The 22,184-nt window shown below is 35.3% G+C and overlaps 1 protein-coding gene across 3 annotated transcripts in view; it reads left to right on the forward strand.

Annotated features, from left to right (window-relative positions):
• KLHL1 (kelch like family member 1) overlaps window positions 1-22,184 on the forward strand; it is a 236,939-nt gene that overhangs the window by 186,651 nt on the left and 28,104 nt on the right. For all 3 annotated transcript variants that reach the window (XM_074160009.1, XM_074160018.1, XM_074160026.1), the window contains one exon: window positions 7,666-7,890. In XM_074160009.1, coding sequence (XP_074016110.1) covers window positions 7,666-7,890 — 225 coding nt within the window. The remainder of the gene's footprint in view (window positions 1-7,665; window positions 7,891-22,184) is intronic.

Here is a 22,184-nt window from a genome sequence, read left to right on the forward strand (position 1 = left end):
TTCCAGTCTATAACCTAGATCTCTTTCCTTTAAAAAGAAAGATTTTTGGAAAAGGTTGTGGATAAGGAACAATCCTGGTACTTATCCAATTCTTGTCGAAGTAGGGGACTGGACCATGAAGAGAGGTGAGAAATGTATCAATATGGATATAACCGAAGTAACAGTCTGGTTAATCAACATCAGGGAGAAGATTTGCAGGACAGAGTTCAGGGTTATACCGAAAATTAGTGCTGCTGTCTGGCAGTTGCCCAAAATCAATGTTAACAAAAAGGCCAACTAGAATAAAAACAAGATGAAGATAGAAGTAGCCTACTCTAAAGGTAAATGCTGCCTTCTGCAGCAGTGAGGCAAAAATCTCTGTTGTAGGATTTTCAAGAGGTCCCTGAAGTACAAGCTCCTGGAAGAGCTCTGATTGACACAGTGCACTACAGCAAACCCCACAGCTTTTCTCACTGAAGCAGCCTGATATGTAATATGTAACCTACTTAGGAGGTGAATCAGGCAGTGAGTTCCTGGAGCCTTTTGGCATCCTAAAGAATCCTCTGCAGTCAAGCATGCCTGTGTCAGAAATCAAAATAAAGTGAATACGTTTCTCTGTATACTTTGAAAAGATGACTGTGTTCACTGCATGAATCTCCAACCATCTCTCCACAAATCCTGCCCGTTTTTCCCACCATTCAGGCGATCATGTGGTGTCGGGTCCACACTGCTGAGACTGACATGAAGAAGAAGATATAGAATGGAGCTCAGGATCGTAAAGACTGCAAGAGTGCTGTGTATTGTGAAGTCAAAAAATGCTTGCTGCCATACCTTTTCACTCCCACTGCAGTTCATCTGGGTTTTTGCTAGTCAAGCACGCTTGCTTGTCAAATTACCAGTCCCTGTAATTTTTGACACCTCATCAGCCTCATCCTCTTCTGGCAAGCTTTGTTTCCACAAGATGATCACTCTCCCCAAACTAAAATAAACTTTGGAGAGGTTTCTCCATTACAGGAAGCTCAGTCCGCTGTATTCTAAAGTCAAGGAGCAACCAACCACAAGAAAGCATATGAAATGAATACAGCTTTGCAGAAATTTTGGCTAATCATCCTTGGTCTGCAGGCAATGTATCATCAATTGGCAATTTTGTCATGCAGGACAAGTACCAGACAGGAACCAGGAAAATAACAGGAGGTGGAAACTTTTTTTCACCAAAATTCCTCACAACTGCGGATTTCTTAGTCCTCCTAAAACAGTCTTTTCATTACCCTTCAAACATAAAGCCCCTTGGAGTACAGATATTTGCAAATTTCTCATCAAGTACATTCTTGAAATAATCTAGACCAATTTGAATCACCTGTAATGATGGAAACACTCTCATCAGTACGCTAACCCAGTTGGCTCTTGGGTATATATAGCCTAGTCCACTTTTAGATGTGTAGGGAGTATTATTGTGTGAGATACTTCTCTTTCAAACTTGGCTCCTGCTATCAAAAGTCTGTTCCATTTCTCTGTAGGCTATTCAAAGTAACAAGTGAGCTCATTCTATTTGGTGTTTGTGTCAGAATAGAAGCAGACAGTGATGGGACATTGGCAGATTGTCTTTCATACAGCAAAGACAAGTTAGCTCCTCCCCTTCCTTCTCTTTTGCTTTTCTATTACTACTTGATTACTGGAGGTCTAATATTAAGGCTTAAGAAAAGCAGACTCACAACTCCTGACTCCCCAAAGCATGAGGAACTTTAGGGCTCAGAGAATCAGGAAAAGAATTTGACCCACTTAGGCTCCTGGCAATGGCAGAGCTACCTGAAGTCATGAAACATAATCAGTTGCTTAAATCTATGTTAAAACAGAATTGTAAACTATTTACCAAAAAACTCCCTTCATGTTTATGAATTATTTAACTCCAGTAGCCTTACCATAAGACAAGTGTTTGAGGTCATTACAGAATCAGCAGAAAAGGCTGTGAGAGAAACTGAGAATGACATTGCTGCCCATCTGAATTAAGACACTTAAAAATTAGGAAACCAGACATATTTTCAAAATAATTTTCGCTCAGTTACAAGAGTGTTCAGCAAAACTAGTTTAAAGCTGTTGTCATCAAGATGAAATGATGCCCTTGTTGGTAATGGGATTAATGACATGCCCATCAACAATGATGCAGATGATACAATCAATAGGTTTCAGGAAACTAACAATAAATTAGAGAATATAGCTAAACAAAGAGCTAGAAGAGAAGATTTAAGCACTGTGTTGAATCTGTGCATTATTTTTTTAAAAAAAGGCTATGCATTATTTATTTACCTGTATTAACATCTTTAAATATTTAATATGAACAAAATTAATATAAAGACTCCAGTCTTTAACAGAAAGTCTTTATAGTAAGATATTCGTAGACAGATCCTACCTGTTGTCCTGACTGTCCTATTGTCATTTATTTAGATGATGAGATCTATAAGTTCTGAATGATACCTTAGAGCTTATACTTTTATTCTTTTTTACAAGTAAATTATTTCTTAGCATTTTTGTGCTGTTAACATTTGGCATTGTAATAATTCTTTCTCAAGTATATACAAACCATAAAATATATGACGGATGAAAAATCAATATTCCAACATGTTATGGATTTTATATACCCAGAGGACCTGACACTTAAGTAGCTAAACTGATTTGTCTAGTAAAATCCTGTTGGACTTAAACAGGATTTTGCCTCTTCTCTCCTAGGTGCAGAAAATTCTTTTACTTTCAAGGTCAAATCAGTTGAACTAAAGAAAAGAGTCTATTGCTTTGTCAGAAATAATGACCCTGGTTCCTTCCTAGGAAAGGTAGAAGGTTTTTCTTTTTTTTTCATCTAAGCTGTCTCAGTAATTCTGCGTTTGTATGGGCATGAAGAACAGTCTAAACATTATAAAAAGAAGTAGGCTTAAAATGCAAACAACCTTAGTATAATTCTCATTGCCTCCATTTAGGGTAAATTTAAGGAATCATGGGCTGTAGAGCTGTAAGAGGAATCTAAAGTAGTGCATTCAGATCCCCCATGTTATGGGATTAAATTTAGTATGACTGAAATATGTTTGTTCTCAATAATCTCCAATAAAAGATATCCAAAAATCTCTGATGACGGTAACTTTCAGTGGTTCCACCTCCTTTTTGTTGAAAGATTTTCCCAGTTTGAATATTATTTCTGCTGTCAATATTACATTGCAGTCAAAACAGTTTAGACCAGCACAGCACTAGGGCAAGACAGGCTTTTTTCTTTAATTACAATTTTTGGAGGTTTTTTCCCATGACAAATCAGAAACAATGATTTGTGTGTCATGAAATCAAATGTAATCCCATGACTTGAATCAGGATGGCATAATGCTCATTAAAACTATTTTGTTTGTGTTCTTATAACCTATTACATTTGAGAAAGCCCATTAGAAACAGTACTTATGTCTGACGTGGGGTAAATTTTCCACTCTTCAAGTTAAACAGAAGTCTTCCTGTAGTTCTGTTGAGTGAAAATTGGCAAGTATTTATAAGATTTTATTCCATGACTTTGTATATGTCTGATAAATAGTTGTTTATGTAAATAACAAGAAATTCAAAGAGATATATGACATAGTGGAAGATGTAGAGGATTGCAATGGTCTTTTATTTACACAGTATTTCATTTCACAATCTTAAATAAAACTGAATCATATATGAAGCTTTTTCTTACTGAAAGTTAATCATACCTGCGAAAAGAAACTAATGAGCACAATTTCTATCTGAGATCATGCAATCACAGAATCACAGAATTCAGGTCAGAAGTGACCTCGGGAGGTCTCTAGCCTAAGCTCCTTCTGAAAGCAGGTTCAGCTATGAGATCAGGCCATATCCATTTGGGTCTTAAAAACCTTCAAAAGATGAAGACTGCCCAGCCTCTATGGATGAACTATTCAATTTGCTCGACCATCTTCATGGTGAGGATGTGGCACCTTTTTTTTTCTTTTTAATTTGTTTGATTTGTTTTTTGTTGGTTTGTTTAGACAGGTCCATATCCAGCTGGATACTAAGACTGTTCCATGACAGGACTGATGTGTTAACAGAATAGAGATGTTGCTGCATTTTGTCATTGGGGCTATAAGTAGAGGTCACAGCTGCTTCACTGCAGAAGCAGGGGAGGGACTGTAGATATTCTCTACACAGCTATTTTCTGGTTAGACTTTGTTGTGGGCAGCTGCATCTGGTGGATTGGTTGAGATGTTCTGGTAAGTTTTACTCGTTTACAAGTTGCAGGCTGACCATCCGTTGAGAGTCACTAAAGTCAAGGAACAAGATTTTTAACTCAGCTCAGTGTTTTTTGAAAAAAGTCTGGAGAATGAAGGACTGGTATGAAATGAATCAACTGGCCTGAATGCAGTGATGACATGTACTAAAAAAAGCCTATAGTAATTAATGATTTCTGATGAGAAATTCTAGGCCTAGAGCTCTTCCTGTAGGAAGACTGTCAGCAAATAGACCTTCTTAATGCAATCTTCACATCCATAGAGAGTCTATGGGCATTCCAGTGCTGGGAACTGAACTGACTGGGGTTCATGAAGTAGAATTCAGCCAAAAATACTAAAAGTATGCTTTTTCTGCCCATTGACAAGATATCTATATAGAATTTTAGCTGATTCAGTCATCTCTTCTTCATCAGTGAGCTGATTTCATCCAAAGACTATGGTAATTTGAGAGGTCTTCTGTTCTTGTCTGCATTGCAGTCTGGAATGTATTGCATTCATGCTCCCAATACTAAACACCATTTTATAGGACCAGTACCTAATCCACTTTCTGTTATTGTTGTTGCTGTTGTTACAATGAGTATAATTATTTTAGCAAGACACCTTACTGGATAAAAAGAATTCAGGCACTCCAGCAACTGCTGGATTAGATGCTCAATATGTAATTTAATAAAACATTGTGGCAAAGTCAGATGTAACCAATATTAGAAAATATGTAGCTGAGCATAATTCAAAGACTGTATTTGTTATGTTAGATTTTCTGAAATTAGAACGACAAAGCTTTTAAACTGTACTCTTTACCACGGAAGTAGGCAGCATTATAGAATTGATATGCTATGGTTCTAGCTTTTAAGCTGAGTAGATTCCACATATAAAAAAATTCAACCATTATAAAGTAACTTTGTTAATATGCATCATTATAATATGCCCTCCAGCATCACCAAAAAACTGTATCAAATAATCTATATTTTTGTTCTTTCTAACCTAAAGATTAATGCCTTTACACAGTTATCAATTTTAAATTCATGTTAAAAAAAAATAAATTTTATCTCTCAATCAAATGCAAAAATTGCAGGGGGATTTAGTACATCCAGTTGAATTGTATGTTATTGCTGCTCTGCTACACTTAGATACAAATTGAATTTGAATTATATCTTTTTTAGTTCAATTAACAAAAGTATTGCTTTCGTGATGTTTATTTCCACTTGGTTCATTGCTCTTCTGTTCCAAAGAATGAATGAATTTGAAAATAATTATTTCCCATGGAATTCTAACCTTACATTATTATAATCCAAATTGTTGTAAAGCTTAATAATTATGTTGAATCTTTCTGTAGGGATATTTAAACTTTAGAAATGAAGCACTGTTATGTGTATATAAAGATAAAGCACTGGTTACATTTCAGATGAATTGTCAAGTGTCTGAAGGATTAGTTTAAACTTAAATATTCGTGCTTTTGCTTTAAATTAACCTTTCCTGCACTCATATTACAATTAATGGGATGCATTACTCTTTCATTTTCTGGAATCTAGTTCAGTTAATGATGCTTCCTTTATCGCTCTATGTAGTGGGTTGATGCTGGCTGGACACCAGGTGCCCACCAAAGCTGATCTATGACTCTCCTCCTCAGCTGGGCAGGGAACAGAAAATATAACAAAAGGCTCAAGGGTTGAGATAAGGACAGGGGGAGATCACTCATCAATTACCGTCACAGGCAAAACAGATTCAACTCAGGAAAATTAATTTAATTTATTATTAATTAAATCAGAGTATGAGAAATGGGAAATAAAAACTAAACCTTAAAACACCTTTCCCCCACCCCTCCCTTCTTCCTAGATTCAATTTCACTCCCAAATCCTCTACCTCCTCCTCACAAGCAGCACAGTGAGATGGGTAAGGGGGGTAGCAGTCAGCTCATCACACATTGTCTCTGCCGCTCTGTCTTCCTCAGTGTGAGGACTCCTCACACTCTTTTCCTGGTCCAGTGTGGGGTCCCTCTCACTGGAGACAGTTTTCCACAAACTTCTCCAATCTGAGTCCTTGCCATGTGCTGCAGTTCTTCATGAACTGCTCCAGTGTGGATCCCTTCTATGATGAGCAGTCCTTCAGGAACAGACTGCTCCAGCGTGAATCCCCAAGGGGGTCCCAAGTCCTGCCACCAAACCTGCTTCAGTGTGGGGTCCTCTCTCCATGAGTCCACAGGTTCTGCCAGTTTGGGCTTCCCATGGGATCACAGCCTCCTTCAGGTGCATCCCCCTGGTCCATCGTGGGGTCCTCCATGGACTGCAGGTGGATATCTTCTTCACCATTAACCTCCACAGGCTGCAGGGGGACAGCCTGCCTCACCATAGTCTTCACCATAGGCTGCAGGGGAATTTCCACTCTGATGCCTGGAGCACCTCCTTCTCCTCCATCTTCACTGACCTTGGTGTTTGCAGCGCTGTTTTTATCACATATTTTCACTCCTGTCTCCCAGCTGCTATTTTCCCAGCAATTTTTTTTACCCCCTCTTCTTAAATATGTTAGCACAGAGGTGCTACCATCATTCATCCCTGGTTCAGCCTGGTGGCTCTATCGGACATAGGGGAAGCTTCTAACAGCTTCTCACAGAAGCCACCCCTGTAGCCACCCTGCCACCAAAACCTTGTCATACAAGCACTCTGTTTTTGTTAATTCTTCATTTTGTATTTCATCTTTGTATACTACGTGCAAGTTAATTCTAACAGCAGAGGCTTCTTAATGACTTTTTCATTATTAACTTGTAAGTTATTTTATACATAGTGCTCTTCATAGATTTTGGGTTCATCTGTTTAAATAAATCAAATTATTAAGTTCATAAGGAAATGGTTTTGACTGTATATGGAAACATTCTTTAAATATTTTATTTGAGATTCTACAACATTTTGTACTTACAGCAGAAATGTGTCTGAAAAAACTACACATGGGTACCTAAACTAAGAAAAAAAAAAAAAAAAAAAAGAATCCAAATTAAAATACCAGTTCTAATTTTTGATGAAAATACCATGTAATTTCACAGGCTTTTTTCAAACTTTATGGAAGGTTGGAATCAAGTGTAACAAGATAAATTATCTTAGATAGTTATGCCACTGAACTGTAAAAAAAGATCATAAAGTTAGAGCATACTGTGATTCAAACTTGCAGTACTTTGATTCTATAAGGGCCATTTAGTTGTTGGGGTTTTTTCACTTTTCTTGGGGAGCGAAATAAGTAATAAATATACATGTATATGCACACACACATATTCCAGGGATTACTTTATCTAAAGAAACAGAAAATATTTATCAAGATGTTGTAAGTAATCAGAAAATAATATTAAAGTTTTGACACTTATAGAAAAAAAAAAAAAAGAAAGCGAGCCAATGCCAATTTTATATTTGTATTTTTTATACATTATCCTATTATTATGTCTCATCAGGTGCTACAACTATTGAAAAGTATGATCTCAGAACAAATATATGGATCCAGGCTGGAGTGATGAATGGCAGGAGGCTTCAGTTTGGTGTCGCTGTTATCGATGACAAGCTGTTTGTCATTGGAGGCCGGGATGGTTTAAAGACATTAAACACTGTTGAATGTTACAATCCAAAGACCAAGGCTTGGACTGTGTTACCACCAATGTCAACACATAGGCATGGCTTAGGTAAGGAAAAAATGCTGTAAAAAGATACCACATTTTTCAGATATGTAATTTGTAATGGAAAACTCAGTACTTTCAAGCCATCATAGCACTCCAAACAGTAGCCATAATTGGTTGCATTGTTCTTGTTAGATCATTAAGAATATACAGAAGTTTTTTATTATTTACCAAAGTAATACTGGGAAAGAGAAAAAAACAAAAAAACCCAACCAAACAAACAAACAAAAAACAAACAAACAAAAAAAAAACAAACAAAAAAACAAACAAAAAAAACCACCCCCAAACCCCCAAAACCCAACACAAATAAGAAAAGGCAGAGGAACAGGGAAAGAAACCCTGAAACTTACCCAGGTTAGTGAGAAAATTCAGGTTTATGTGGATTGATTTCGAAAAAGGAAATCTTTATTTATCAAACAATCAGGGTATTATCTATTTTAATCAAGGCATTATGCATTTTCATTTATCCAGCATGACAGGAAATAAAGGTTATAAACACAGTGTCAGTAATGGGCTGATGGACTTCACAAAGTATTTGTAGCAATAGTTTTGTCATGACTGAGGGCATATTTTCCCATAGGCTGTTTTCAGATAAGTTGTTTTTTGTTTTGCTTTGTTAACATTATTATGCATACCCCTGTCAGCATTAATCAAGTCACATTGTATCCCTGTTCTCTAGTTAAAGAAATATAAATTTCATGGGTTTTATTTAATTATATTTTAAATTAAGCAGAAGACAGTTACATTGTTTACTTGGAAAAAAAAAGAAGTAGTCTTTCTATTATGTACGTCATATACGTACAGTAGAAAAAAGCTCTGATTTATTCAATTACATAAGTAATTTTGTGCTGTTCAAAAAATATCCTTTTTTTTTATTCTTAACTGTAGAGTGACAAGGTATTCTCACTTAAAGAAAGGAATTTAGAATTTATAGGATATACCCACCAGAATATAACTTGTATAAGGTATGGAAAACTGAACTGTTCATTATCTGCGTTGCTAAAATCACCTGGCCTGATAGAATCATTACAATGTCATGAAAAATAGAAATGGAAAAGACATGGTAGGTTATCATGTCCATTCCCCTGAGTTACAACCAGCAGCAAGTCCTTTAATGTACTACTGCATCAATATCTCACAAAATGAAGTTCTTCTCTACCCACCCCACCCCACCCCCTGCCACTTGACACATACCATAATTCGCATTTGTACAGTGGCTGGCAGAATGTGTTTTTGCTGTTAAACATGTCTTACAATAAAAAGTAGAGATGGGAATCTACGTCAAATAGCACCATGACACTAAATAGCTCTGTGATTTGAAATTTTTTCATAAGTTTAAATTTAATTATAATGCTGCAGAAATACATGTAATGTCTTTTTTACCGGTGTTCCAGAATTTTACAGAATCTGGTTTTATTTCCAATGCCATTCCCAAAGGTGGTAAAAATGCAACAACTTCAGCTATAACACAGGAAAGTATTAATAAAACATTAGGGAATGCTTGACAGAGAAAAAAACTTTTCCCACTGACAAGAGAGATGGAGCAATGATTGAAAGCCTTTTGTGATCATTTCAAAAATATGTATCGTTATGGATTGATAGTTCTACAGATGTTTTTGGTTAGTAGATTTAAAAAATAACTTTATAGTTTAGGTAAAGCTGTTCAGGAATGTTGAGGTTATGACTGGGGAAAAACTGGTATATTTTCTACAGGAGAAAAAAGGGAACACGAGATGTTTGACCACTTGAGGTTTTTTTGGGGTTGTGTGGAATCACTTTTGAATTTTTATATTGCAGAAATTGGAGCTTTTTGTAAACAACATGATGTAAGAGTCATGATATATTATTTTCTGAGAAGGTTAGCTAATAAAATTTAATTGCTTTTTTCATTTGGATACCTTTCCCCATTAGAAATATTTAATTTATATTATTTTAGAATTATTTTAGTTATTATCATTTAGTTATTATACTAAATTGTTATTTCAGGACATGCCCTTTGTAATGAGAAGTTAATCCGCAGTAAGAAATCTTCTTTCATTTTTTTTCTAAAATATGTGTTATTATATATCCATGTTGGGGATTTAACAGCTAGAGCTGTTTGGATTGTATTTTGTATACAAGATTAGAAATAGGCACCCATCCTTTGGACTTTTGTTGACATCAGCAAAAAAAAATTCCAATGTACCTCATTGTAACTAAAGTCATAACCAGGCAGTACAATTCACTTTATTCTTTCTTCATATAAACTTCAGTAGAAGTATGTGTGTAGAAATTGGTGTATGTAGAAATGAGAAGGAAGAAAACAAAACCTGACAGGTCTTGTAGTAAAAGTACAGAGTGTAGACAGTCATGTTAGGCAGTTTCAATGTTGTCAATGGAAGATAAGTGGACGCGATGGTAGTGGTAATGTCTGGAATAAGTGGTGCTAGAGTATCAAAAAAGAAAGGGTAGACTGTGGGATCCAAAACTATTATTTCAACTAACAGTGATTCTAATATCCCTGTCAAGTAGGCCATAAAACAGTATGGAATGCAAAAGAGTAATAAGAAGTCAGAAATGCAGTGGAAAGCACATATGAAATATGGGGAAGGTGAAACCTGAGAAACAGAAAGACCAAATCAAGACCCATATAGAGAAGACAGAAAGAGACTAAAAGATCAAAGAAGTTAAAAAATGTAAACCAGGTTGTGGATTATAAATTCAGCAAAGTGGAAAAAGTGGTTACAGAATTGCTTCATAATAAGACTTGTTAGGCTACATAGAGGAGAAGAAGGATGACAGGAAAGAGGGAATCAATGATAGACTAAATTTAAAGTTTAAATATCAACTCCGGTAGAACTGTGGTTTAAAAAAGAAAAAAAAAATAGAGGGAGGAACCAATCAAAAGAGTGATGCTCAGCTTGTCTTTCCAAATTAAACAATTTAAGTGCATCAGTGAGAAAATTAGGCTCACATTATAGTAAAGGGAGAAGGGCAGTCTTTTCAGGTTGGTGTCCTGAATTGTCTTGCCCTTTCCATGAATTATGTAAAGAGTGTCTAAGGTCCTATTCTAGGCTAGATTTACATTGTTTGTTAAGCCTAGACTTGATCCTTGGATTTTGGCTTTGTAAATATACTGATCTCACTGTTCATAGTCAAGCATGTATCTGCAAGGTGATCAGCATGGGAAGAAGGATAACAGGGCACAGCATCATCTAACAACCTCCTGTTCAGTGTAGAGTGGATGCAGGTTACATATTTTTCCTCCTCTTCTCCTGGAAGAGAGAATTTTACCAGCTGGAATTGTCTGAGTGAAAATGCTATAAATACTATAAAAATTGCTTATGGGAAAACCTTAGATTTATTTATACAGCGTATAAGCCTAGGGTAGATAGAATTCACTCTACCCAGAGTGAATGGTCCCAGAGTTATGGCTCTGAACCATTGTTCTGAACCAGCTAAATACATAATGTAAATGTATTCTTAAGCACCTGAGTTAAAGTGCCTAAAGTTAGAAAGAGTGGATATCTGCCAGTAATATGATCGTCATGAAATCGGTGTATGCAGAAATTAGTATCTAAAAGAGTAAGTTCAAGAATCAGAAGTGGAAAGAAAATACAGGAAGTTAAGGAGTTGTAGGATAAAATATCCTGGAATATCTTTGATGGTGACGACAAAAATGTCAAACGGCATTATGTGTTTGCACAAACTTCTAGTTCTATATTTCACTGAAAGAGGATGATCCTCCCTGGTTCTTATATTCAGCTTGATTTTCCACTTCCATGTTTACTGCCCTATACATGTTTACCTCCTGAGGCAGAGGGAAGAAAAATAAAAAATATTCACTGGGAAAAACCAGTGATAGCTCTGTAACTTTTAAGTAGTAATGATAACTGTTAATGGATGAAAAGATTGTGGAGAAACTGAAGTATCAGTCAAAAAGCTGGTAAATTATGTAATAAAGGGAATAGGTAAAATCAGAGCTAACAAATCCAAAATAAGAAAAGACCTCCTATTTATTAAATTTTAAATCAAAGACATAATTTCCCTCTTTTTGATACATAAATAATAATGATACATAAATGCATACGTATGCATACCAATTCAAATATGTATGATAGGTGTGTATATATATGTATACACGTATATATGTCTGTATACATCATATATAACATGGCTTTCCTGTGTGTGTGTATATATATATATACACACACATATCTGGTTAGTCTAAACTTATTGCAGATTGTTTTTCTGTGGACATTGTAATTCACAGTACTATCAATGTTTTGGTCCATAGTATAGAACTAGGAGCATTTTTCAGCTTGTAAGTTATAAACTACCCTCAACTTCACCAGAGAGTAAATTATACCAGTTTACCTGTGTTGCGTGAAGAGGCAAAACAGTTTTGGCAGAAAACAAACCCCCTTGCATTCTAACACTCCTCACCGAGGTGGGAGGCTAGGGGTGGCTGAGTTTAAATTCTGAGTGATGCCCAATTCACCACTAACAGTCCAGTCACTTTTAATATATTTTAAACTATCACGATTCTGGATACACTACTAGTGGACTGCACCTTCAGTCTAGTTGTGCTCACGAACTAGCACGGCCGCACTTTAGTGTCTGGTCGTGTTCAGTGAGAAACCGAAATGGCTAGCTACTTAAGCAGTGTAGTTTATCTAAGCAACAGACATAAAGGTTCTTATGGTTTGCCTGTGATAAGTACAGTCTGCAAAGCACGTGCAAGTAAAAGAAAAAATGTTAATGGTACAAAGCGCACAACAAAGTTACAAACAATACAGCCTGGCTATAAATGTAACAGGTAACCCTCTAGAGAGATTTCTAAGTTCCCCGAGGAAGCACTCGGTATAGTCTAAGTCTTACCCACAGGTGTCCCTATGGGGGGGAAGAAAGGCTCAGCCCGTTGACTGGTCCCGGGAGTCAGAGGCAGTCTGTGATGGGGTCCTCCCTGACTTGTTTACGATGGTGTCTTCCCTAGCATCCCCCTTTTCTCTGGTTATTTTTATATTATTTTTTACCTTCAAGGTGGAGTTTGAGTGACTTTAGTCATAAACACCTTTATTATGATTGGTGTAAAATTCTCTTGCCTTGCATTTAAAGGTTTACGAAAAATAGTTTACGAAAAATAGTTTACGAAAAATTCAGGGCGCAGACTCAAGGAGGAGTGGTTGCACCTTGGAGGTGGGTAGCCTTCAGGCTGGAGGTGTGTTTTGGTATTATAATGACATTATAATGAGCAAAGTTTGCACAAAGGACAGCATTTCATCAAAATTTGACAGACTGTTGGCTCAGGGTAGCAAGCATGCCGCTTATCACTTTGATAGGATCACCTTGTCCCCATTGTGCTGTGTAATCACAGAGCTTGGCCGTGGAATCTTCACTCCACTCCATCCTCTGTGTTGCTTTTGCAAGCAATATTGTTCAGGGAGTCATAGATGTAGTGGATTCCTTGCATACCAGCTGCTGCTGTGTTCCACCCTGGAAACGTTTCGATTTTATACCTTTCCATAATGTGTGAACAATGCTATATATTTTTAATAAAAATTATATTTTAGGAATTATTCCACATACCTGCATTAGAAGCACTCATTTATTTCCAGAACTATGTGCCTTGTAGAAAAGCTGTCGGTTGTTTCCTTGCATAGTCAGCAGTTATAATGTATGCAAAGTCCAAGCATGAAGAAGTTTAACTGATAGCTGAATTCTAAATGCAGCTGCATAATTAAGACCTTACATTCCTGCAACTGATAACAATAGAGAGGTTTGAATGTTTATTGAATACTTCATTTCTCTTAGTAATTTTACTTTGCGTAGAAGACTGTTTTTGAAATAATACAAACACTTAAAGTCAATGCTTCTATTCATATAAATTTTCTCCTCTACACTTTAAGTACAAGATACTGAATACAGTAATATTTCCTAAATTATGAGGTGCAATTAATTTTTTATGGATGTAAATTTGCATCGAATGCTAGTGACAAAAGTAAGAATCCAAAACACTGACACCAGTCAAAGCGGAAATTTGCAATAGAGGCATGGAACTGTAGATTTATAGAACTATTGTGATTCTTTAAAAGGACTATAAATATTAAAATTTACAGAGAATATAAATGCAGTTTTGAGTCTTATAAGTTTTAATAATAATAAATGTTACATAAAGTTCAATAAAGAGAATTGCTTAACCCGCAAGACATTTTTGGTTGGTTGTTTTTTTTGGGAAAAGAAAGCTTATTTTTCTTTGTCTCAACCACCATGAATTACCTAATAATCATAATTAAATTCTGCCTATTCAAAGGCAAATTTTTAAGCTTTCTTGAACTTTAAAGGAAATAATTTTCTCTTAATTCAGAAAAAAGTTCTAGAAATGATAGGCTTAATTTTCATCATTTCACTCAGATGACTATTTATAGTGATTTTCTATATTCCACAGAAGTAACAGATCCATGTGCGGACTTGAAAATGGCAGGGTTGAGTCATGAAATCACTATTAATGAATGACAGTGAAAAATCTTAAGATATTTTGATTATTTATACCATTTAAAGTTCTTAATATGAAACCCTATTGTTAACAGAAAAAGAATCAATTACTTGGAAGTAGATAATTTTACTGAATCTTTCATTTTCATTAAGACAATTCTTATTGTATATTCATTCAAGTCCTTATTAATAATTAAGAACATTCTCATTTTTTCTATCTTTATTTTAATCACTGTCCATAGCTGTCAGAGGTAAAACATGTTAAGTCAACATGTCATGGGAACATAGTGTAATAATTTCTTTATCAGAAAATGCTTAAAGAACTCATTCACAAGGAGAAATGTATAATCCTTATTGCCAATTTTTCATGACCTTTACTTACTGATGGGTCAACTGAAGAAGATAGTGACTATCAATAAAGAAAATCAAGACTGAAGTGCAAATTGATGTAAATTTAATTTTATGTTTTCATTGATACAAAATGTCACAAAAGATTATCTCCTGCTTAATTAATTCCTCTTGGCTTTGATTTTATTCTTGCTACATGGTAAATCTCAGTAGGAAAATACATGTATAAGTATAAAGACATTAATCAATCTAAGCCTATACATTTTTGAAATAATTAAATGATTATTTATAAAATACTTTAACTACTTTTAAAAGTATTTAATTGTTGTGTGTTTCAATGATTTAAAATTAATAAGAAGCTTTCCAAATAATTTTTAGGTTTTCAAAAAGTAATTATTCTTTATCAAATATTTTTAATTTGTGTGACAACTTAAGGCATATTTACAAACTCTGTCTACAGTTTTAGAGAACTATGAGTTTAGGGTGGGATTCATCCCCCTAAGTAGGAATGTGTGCAATGGAACAGAATAACTGAGGTGGCATATTCCCATTTCCATTTAAAAAAAACCCAACATATGTTTAGGATTAAACAATTTGTGGCTTGGGAGCAGTTCCTGCCTCTCAAGCCCTCAAGATACAATGAAGATTATTGAGAAGACTTTGCTAACTGAATATTTGCTTCCTGAATCTCTTTCTTTTTTTTTTTTTTTTTTTAAATAAAAAAACCACAATAGGAGAAACTAAAGGCAACAAATAGGTTGATGCCACAAATTTATAATTAACAGGTCATTAAAATAAAAATTATGTAGATTAAACATGCATTTTTTTAGGTAAATATGGAGAGTGATCACCTTGATTCATTTTATGCCAAGTAAACTTTGTTTGGAAACAAAGCCTTTAAAAAATGAGCGTTACTAACACATTTTTAAACACTTCAACCAGGAGAACACACATAAGAGGATTCAAGAGCGGAGCAGATCATATACACCGCAATGTAGTAAGAATCGTTATTCTACAGGCTGTTTTCCCTTTTTCATAAAACATTATGAATCATAGGTTATTGCTTATTCAACACTGCAAATCTAATGATGAATGATACCACTCCTTACACCTAGATTGAAGGATAACTTTCAAGTCAGTGAGAGTTTAACTTTCATCTTCTATTTTAAAAATTTTTGCTTAATGGTTAAGCAATGGTGGTGTTTTAGATAGTGCTTAAGCCCCAATAAATACGTGTTTGTCTATGAAGTTACAATCTATCAAAAAAGCATTCAAGGTAAAGCAGAAAGCATTAAAGTGGAATAGGAAGATAAATAAAATCTCGCTACAGCCTTAATAGTTACATCTATGGTGACTGTAAAATAAACTAGAAATTTAGAGAATAAAGGGTATCCTTTTTCTTCTTCCTCTGCTAGCTTGCAGGGTAGCACCTTCTTTTTATTTGCAACCATTTCTGGGCTACAGAGGAGGCAAAAATGGAAAATTCATGTCTTCAATTAAGAGACAAAATAAAAACAAGTAGGGGGTAGTTTTGTTGGGGTTTTTTTTGTTTGTTTGTTTGGGTTTTTTTATTTCTTTGGTTTTTTAAAGTTTCATAGCAAAACAATTCCAAATTTTATATATGTCGTGTATGTAGAAGAAACCGCAATGAGGAGAGAAAAAAGTACAGAGGTGAATAAACGAATGGCACGAATGGCATTGGAACCAACAAACTGATCTTATAGTAGTTTATGCCCTATTGTTATGATAAACGTGTAATTATTTATGATTAATTCATTTTCCCAAAAAGTGCTATAAGCACACTAACTATTTATAAAGAAAAGAGATCTTGAAAGATATAGTCATATTTTTTGCAGAATGTTTGTTATAGTTTCAAGAGCTAGAACACTGGATAAAAGAAATTTTTCCAGATATTAGTTTGTCAGAGCATAATGATATCTGATTTTCTTATTGTATATTGTTTATTTTAAAACAAACAGTAAATCAACCCCAATAATCAGCCTGAAAATAGTGCAGCCCTTCATACAACCACACATGTATAGTACCAACCAAATTCTACTGCATTAGGCAATGACATTCCATATTTCCAGATTTATGCAGCTCATTTTTGGATATTTAGATACTATGAGGAAATATGATGTTTGTTCATATCAAGCTTAAATCAACAGAACTTTGAGTTTGATGCATTCTATATATGAAATGGAAAACGGAACAGCTCAAGGAGAAAGACTCACATCATGCATCCCAAAACATTTCTTTGAGTCAAGATCTTGTTGCAAATGTCTTGCTTTTCTGCAATGGTGAATCTTTCTGAGTACATCAGCATCTCACAAGGCAGTACTATGCCAGAGACATGTGTTCTCCCTCTCTATGTAGTGATGTCTGTGCACAACCACAGATTAAAAAAACCCAATCAAACCAACCATAAAACAAACCAACCAACCAATGAAAAACCTAAAAAGACCTTAAAAAATAAACAAAACCAAAAACACCAAACAACCCCCCCAAACCTATAACCACTTAAGCATTAAGTAGAGTGGACTAGTTCTTCAACAGGCTTAGCCATGCTCTGACATAGCTGTATTGTTTACCCATTCACTAGCAGCTGTTGAGAGATTAGTTGAGAATCTTTCATTTGTGCAATATCGACTGGTACCATGTACCTTTATGTAGTTAAATTATTATTACTTTTTAATGCTGAAATCTCAGGGGAAATATGCCATTCTAGCTTTTACCGTTTGTTGACAGAAGACCTGAGACTTTCAAAGTATTTTCTCTGCAATATTGATTTGCATGTATATGAGATTTTTGCTCTGTATTTTTCTCCTAATCATTGGGAGCATTACAGGGATATTTTTTTTCTGAATTATTAAGTACCTTGTCATTGTACTTTGCACTCTTAGTAAGTAGTAGACCATGACCCAATTCACTAAAGAGCTACAAGTCATAATGACAACACTTATAATAATTTCTGAGTCAGGTTCTCAGGATAATAGTGTGGCAGAGTTGGGACTGTAGTGTCTCATCTACAAAACTGAATGTAAATAAAGAGGCGACAGGCAGATCTTTACTTCTATAAATTTCCATTATATTAATATGCCAGTATAATATCTTCTGGCCCAAGAGGGTAGGGGTATTTTTATAATTCTTTTAATCAGCCTTGATACCTGCCTGTGAATAAACATAGGAAGAGTATTATCAACAACGTGTCACTGAATATTCACTAAGGAAGGTAGGTCAGGTCTAAATCTCCATTTTATCACATACGAAATTCCCAGCTTGGCCTATGTCAGTCATATATGTAACATCCAAAGCACTATACTTGTATTTCACAGCCAATTAAGATTATAGCTGTGAAAATTAACTACTACGTTTAATTAATTGAATAATAATTTAAAAGAAGTTGGACTTCATCATTGTTACTTTTCTTTATGTTGATACCAGTAGCACGGAAGAAAAGCCATTTAAGACTTAAAGAGGGCAAGAACAGAATAAGGAAAAGCAGAAATATTAGTTAAAGTTAATACAAAATTGAAAAAGTATGTTTCTGTGGATGTCAGTGAGAAAAGAGATTGTTAGAAATTTGTAGCTGCCTGGAAACTAAATAAATGCAGGGCTTAAAATGGTGGACTCTGGGTATTACTTAAACAAGTTTAATACTTGGATAACAAGTCAGTGATTTATTTGTATCCTCACCTTCAGTGTGTCGATACAGTCTGCCCTCATCTTAAAAGGTAATTTCCTTATTAAAAAAATTAATTGTTGGGTACAAATTTATCCTTCCCAGTTAAAAATCTGTCTCTACAAATGTCAAAATGCAGAGACCACAGTAAAGCTACAGTAAAGCTAACACCATAGATAATTTTTTATTTGCCATTTCATATCCAAAAGTGTCAGTACATATTTCCTGTTATTTTATAAAAACTGACAGTTTTTTTAAATTTCACTGTTCGAAATTAGGTCTATCATGCAGATAAGGAAAGGTAGAGTTAGAAATATGATAGGCAGTGTTCTATTATTTTGTAACATCACAGAAAAGCAATTTAAAAATCCCATTCCAATCTCCAAGTATAAATAATTGAAACTGTACAGATCTCAGCACCTAATTAGACATAATAGGTTTTTTGCTACATAGCTTTATGAAGGCAATCAAAAGGAAAATGCCTGCCATTGCACACTAGACAATATTCATTTTTAGATCTCATTTAGCTAAAAAATAACACTATTTGCTTTCATAAACCTCTACATCTGAATGCTTAGGAGAATTATTTTCCAGGTAGAAAAAAATAGTTCTTCCCAGTATATAGTAACTAACATGGTACTGCAACTTATTGCCTTTCTTTTTTTGTACTTTTTTTGTACTTTTACTTTTTTTTTTTTTAGTTTAGGAATCCGCCAGTTTCAGATTGTACTGATGAACAGCAATATGTTGAGATGCAATTTAGCTAGGATACTTTTTAATCAAGACTACACATACTCCCCCAAAAGCATCTTTATTACAGGAAATAAATTTTAATAAGTACTGACTTCTGTATGACTGAATCAATAACAAACATCAAACTATTGTTTTCATCATTTTCAGGGAAATATTAAGATTTTTTTTCCACTGTACTTACTGCACCTAACTGCTCATTAAATTACTGAAAATATACCTCCTCTGAAGAAAAAAAGTTGTTTCCTTTCCTAAAAGGAATCCTCATAGTTAAGTTTCTAGTCTCAGCTGTCCAATAACTGTATGCGAACCAACAAAACCAAACTGTTCAGAATGTCATGTTTTCATGAAAGCAATTAATCAAAAGATGGATAGGATAAATTAGTCCCTCAATGCCAGAATTATTATTTTCTACAAACTGCATTTAATATAAGTGTCTTAGAATAAAAGCCTCCCTTTTGGGATGTTTTACTGCTTTTCTCAGCAAACAACAACAAAGCACTAGTATCATGTGGAACATTTAAGTCCAAGAGGACATCTTCTTCTTTTCTTGTGCCTTAAACTGGTTTTGTCAAATTGTTGAAGATGAGATGCAGGAAAAAAATCTGTGAGGGCTTTGTGTCCTTTCTCTTCTATCAGCAAACAGTCCTGAAAGAGATGACAATATTATTCTTGTGTGCATTTTGTTTACTGTCAATAAGTCTTCAAGTGTCAGCTGGAAATTTTTATTTTCTCATTTAAGATCAGGAAAAGCCCATTCTATATAATATATTTTAATAAAAACATTACCTACATTCTGAGTGTAAATCTAGATGGATGTTTATTATCTAGTGGACATAAAACACAGAAAACAAAATTATGTACTCTGATGTCACTTTAGTGTAGGACACTTACAGTGTCCATGAAAACCTGTTTCATGAAATCAGGATGAACTCTGATCTTCTAACACACTGTTCAGTGTCTTGACTACATACAAGACGAAAAATCTTATCTCAAGAGACCATGCAGAAATTGGCTGCACCATTTAGAAAAAAACAAAATGTGTATAGAGTTCAGTACCTTTGCTCTTTAAGGATGAGGAATTCTACAGTGGGCTAATAGGATTGGAACTCTGACATTTCAACACAGACGACTTAAAATGAATTTAATTTTTTTTCTATTAAAACAAATGACCTGGAACATTCAGAAAAGAGAATAGTCGTTTCAATTTTACTGGAAAATATTTTGCTTTGTGATCTTAGTAGAATATATCCCTTAAGATTTGGATTGGCATATTGCCATTTACGGTTATCGTGGACTGCTCAGTACAGGTTTTGGTACAGAGTTGAGATGTACTGCACTCCATTTTGTGTGATGGGGAGACTAACAGCAACACCTTCAGAATTACCTTTTAATCCATATGTGTGATATAAAAATCTGGCATCTAAGCACTGAGAGCAAATCACAAGAACGAGTAATGCTTGAATATTTAATTCCTCATATATGACACAATCTGCTCTTGAATTCTTCGTATATGACACGGTCTACTGTAATGTAAAGGATGCATTTATTTATTTGCTTGGGGAGGGGGGGTTATTACCTTATCATGGCTACTCATTATAATTTTTTGAAACCTATGGTGCAAACACTGCCTAATGGTGAAAGCAAATACTTCTGTATTGCTTAGAGTTTTTCCAACTCGGCTTCTTAGAAAACATAATGCAAGAATCAGACTGTGGGGTTTCATGGGTAGCTGGGTCTGAGCACAGGTAATAGAGGCAGCCAACAGATGCAAAAGTTTGTGCAGCAGCTTCCACAAATAGGGGCCAGAAACTCTACAGAGGACAATATATGTGTGCTCTGCAATAGTGGCTCCAGGGAATACGACCCTGGAGAAAAGAGAGGCTCAAAAGAGTTGATAAATTTTTCAAGAATCACCTCCTTTAAGCTCAAAAAAGTTCCATCTTGATGTGCAGGAGATCAAGCAAAGGCAGTAGGAGATTGAGAGCTCTTCATTAAACTCAAACTAAAAGGGGAAGTATGCAAGAGGTGCAAAAATGGACAAGTTACCCAGGATAACCACAGATGCTCTGTCTGAGCTTGCAGGGCTCGAGTTAGGAAAGCCAAAGCTCATTTTGAGTTGAATCTGATGAGTGAGTTGAAGGGCAACAAGAAAGGCTTCCTCAGGTCTTTCAACAGCAAAAAGAAGACTAGGGAAAATGTGGGCTTGCTGCTGACTGGGGTAGAGGACTTGGTGTGAAAGACACCAAAAAAGGCTGAGGTACTCAATTTCTTCTTTGCCTCAGTCTTTAAAACTGACTTCAGGAGTCCCAGGTCCCTGAAACCAGGGTGGGGAAGTCTGGAACAAGGAAAACTTGCCCTCAGTGGCGAAAGATCAAATTTAGGAACATTTAAGCAAGCTGGACATGTACAAGTACATGGAACCTGACAGCATGCAACCATGAGTGTGGAGAGAGCTGGCAGATGTCATTGGCTCTCAATTATCTTTGAAAGGTCATGGTGATCAGGAGAGGTTCCTGAGGACTCAAAGAAAGCAAATGCCTCTTGTATCTTCAAAAAGGACTAGAAGATGGATCTGGAAGAATACAAACAGTCACCCTCACTATGATCCCTAAGAAGGTCATAGAGCAAATAATACTGGAACCAGTTTCAGTCCATATCAAGGACAAGAAGTTGACTGGGAATAGTCAGCATGAATTTATGAAAATGAAATCATTCTTGACTAACTGAACTGCCCAGGTCAGAGGATTGTAATCAGAAGCACAAAGTGTAACTGGAAGCCAATAGTGATGTTTCCCAGGGGCCAATGTGTTCATCATTAATGATTAATTTCATTAATGACTTGGATGATGGGACAGAGTGCACTCTCATCAAGTTGGCAGATGACAAAAACAGTGAGGAATGGTTGACAGGTTTGCTGCCATCAGAGAAGCCTCAACAAGCTGGAAAATGAGCTAATGGAAATCTCATGAGGTCCAACAAAGACAAACAGCAAGTCCTGCAACTGGGGAGGAATAACCCCATGCACCAGTGCAGGCTGGTAGCT

Source organism: Numenius arquata, chromosome 1, assembly GCF_964106895.1.
Source record: "Numenius arquata chromosome 1, bNumArq3.hap1.1, whole genome shotgun sequence".
Classification (NCBI taxonomy): Eukaryota; Metazoa; Chordata; class Aves; order Charadriiformes; family Scolopacidae; genus Numenius; species Numenius arquata.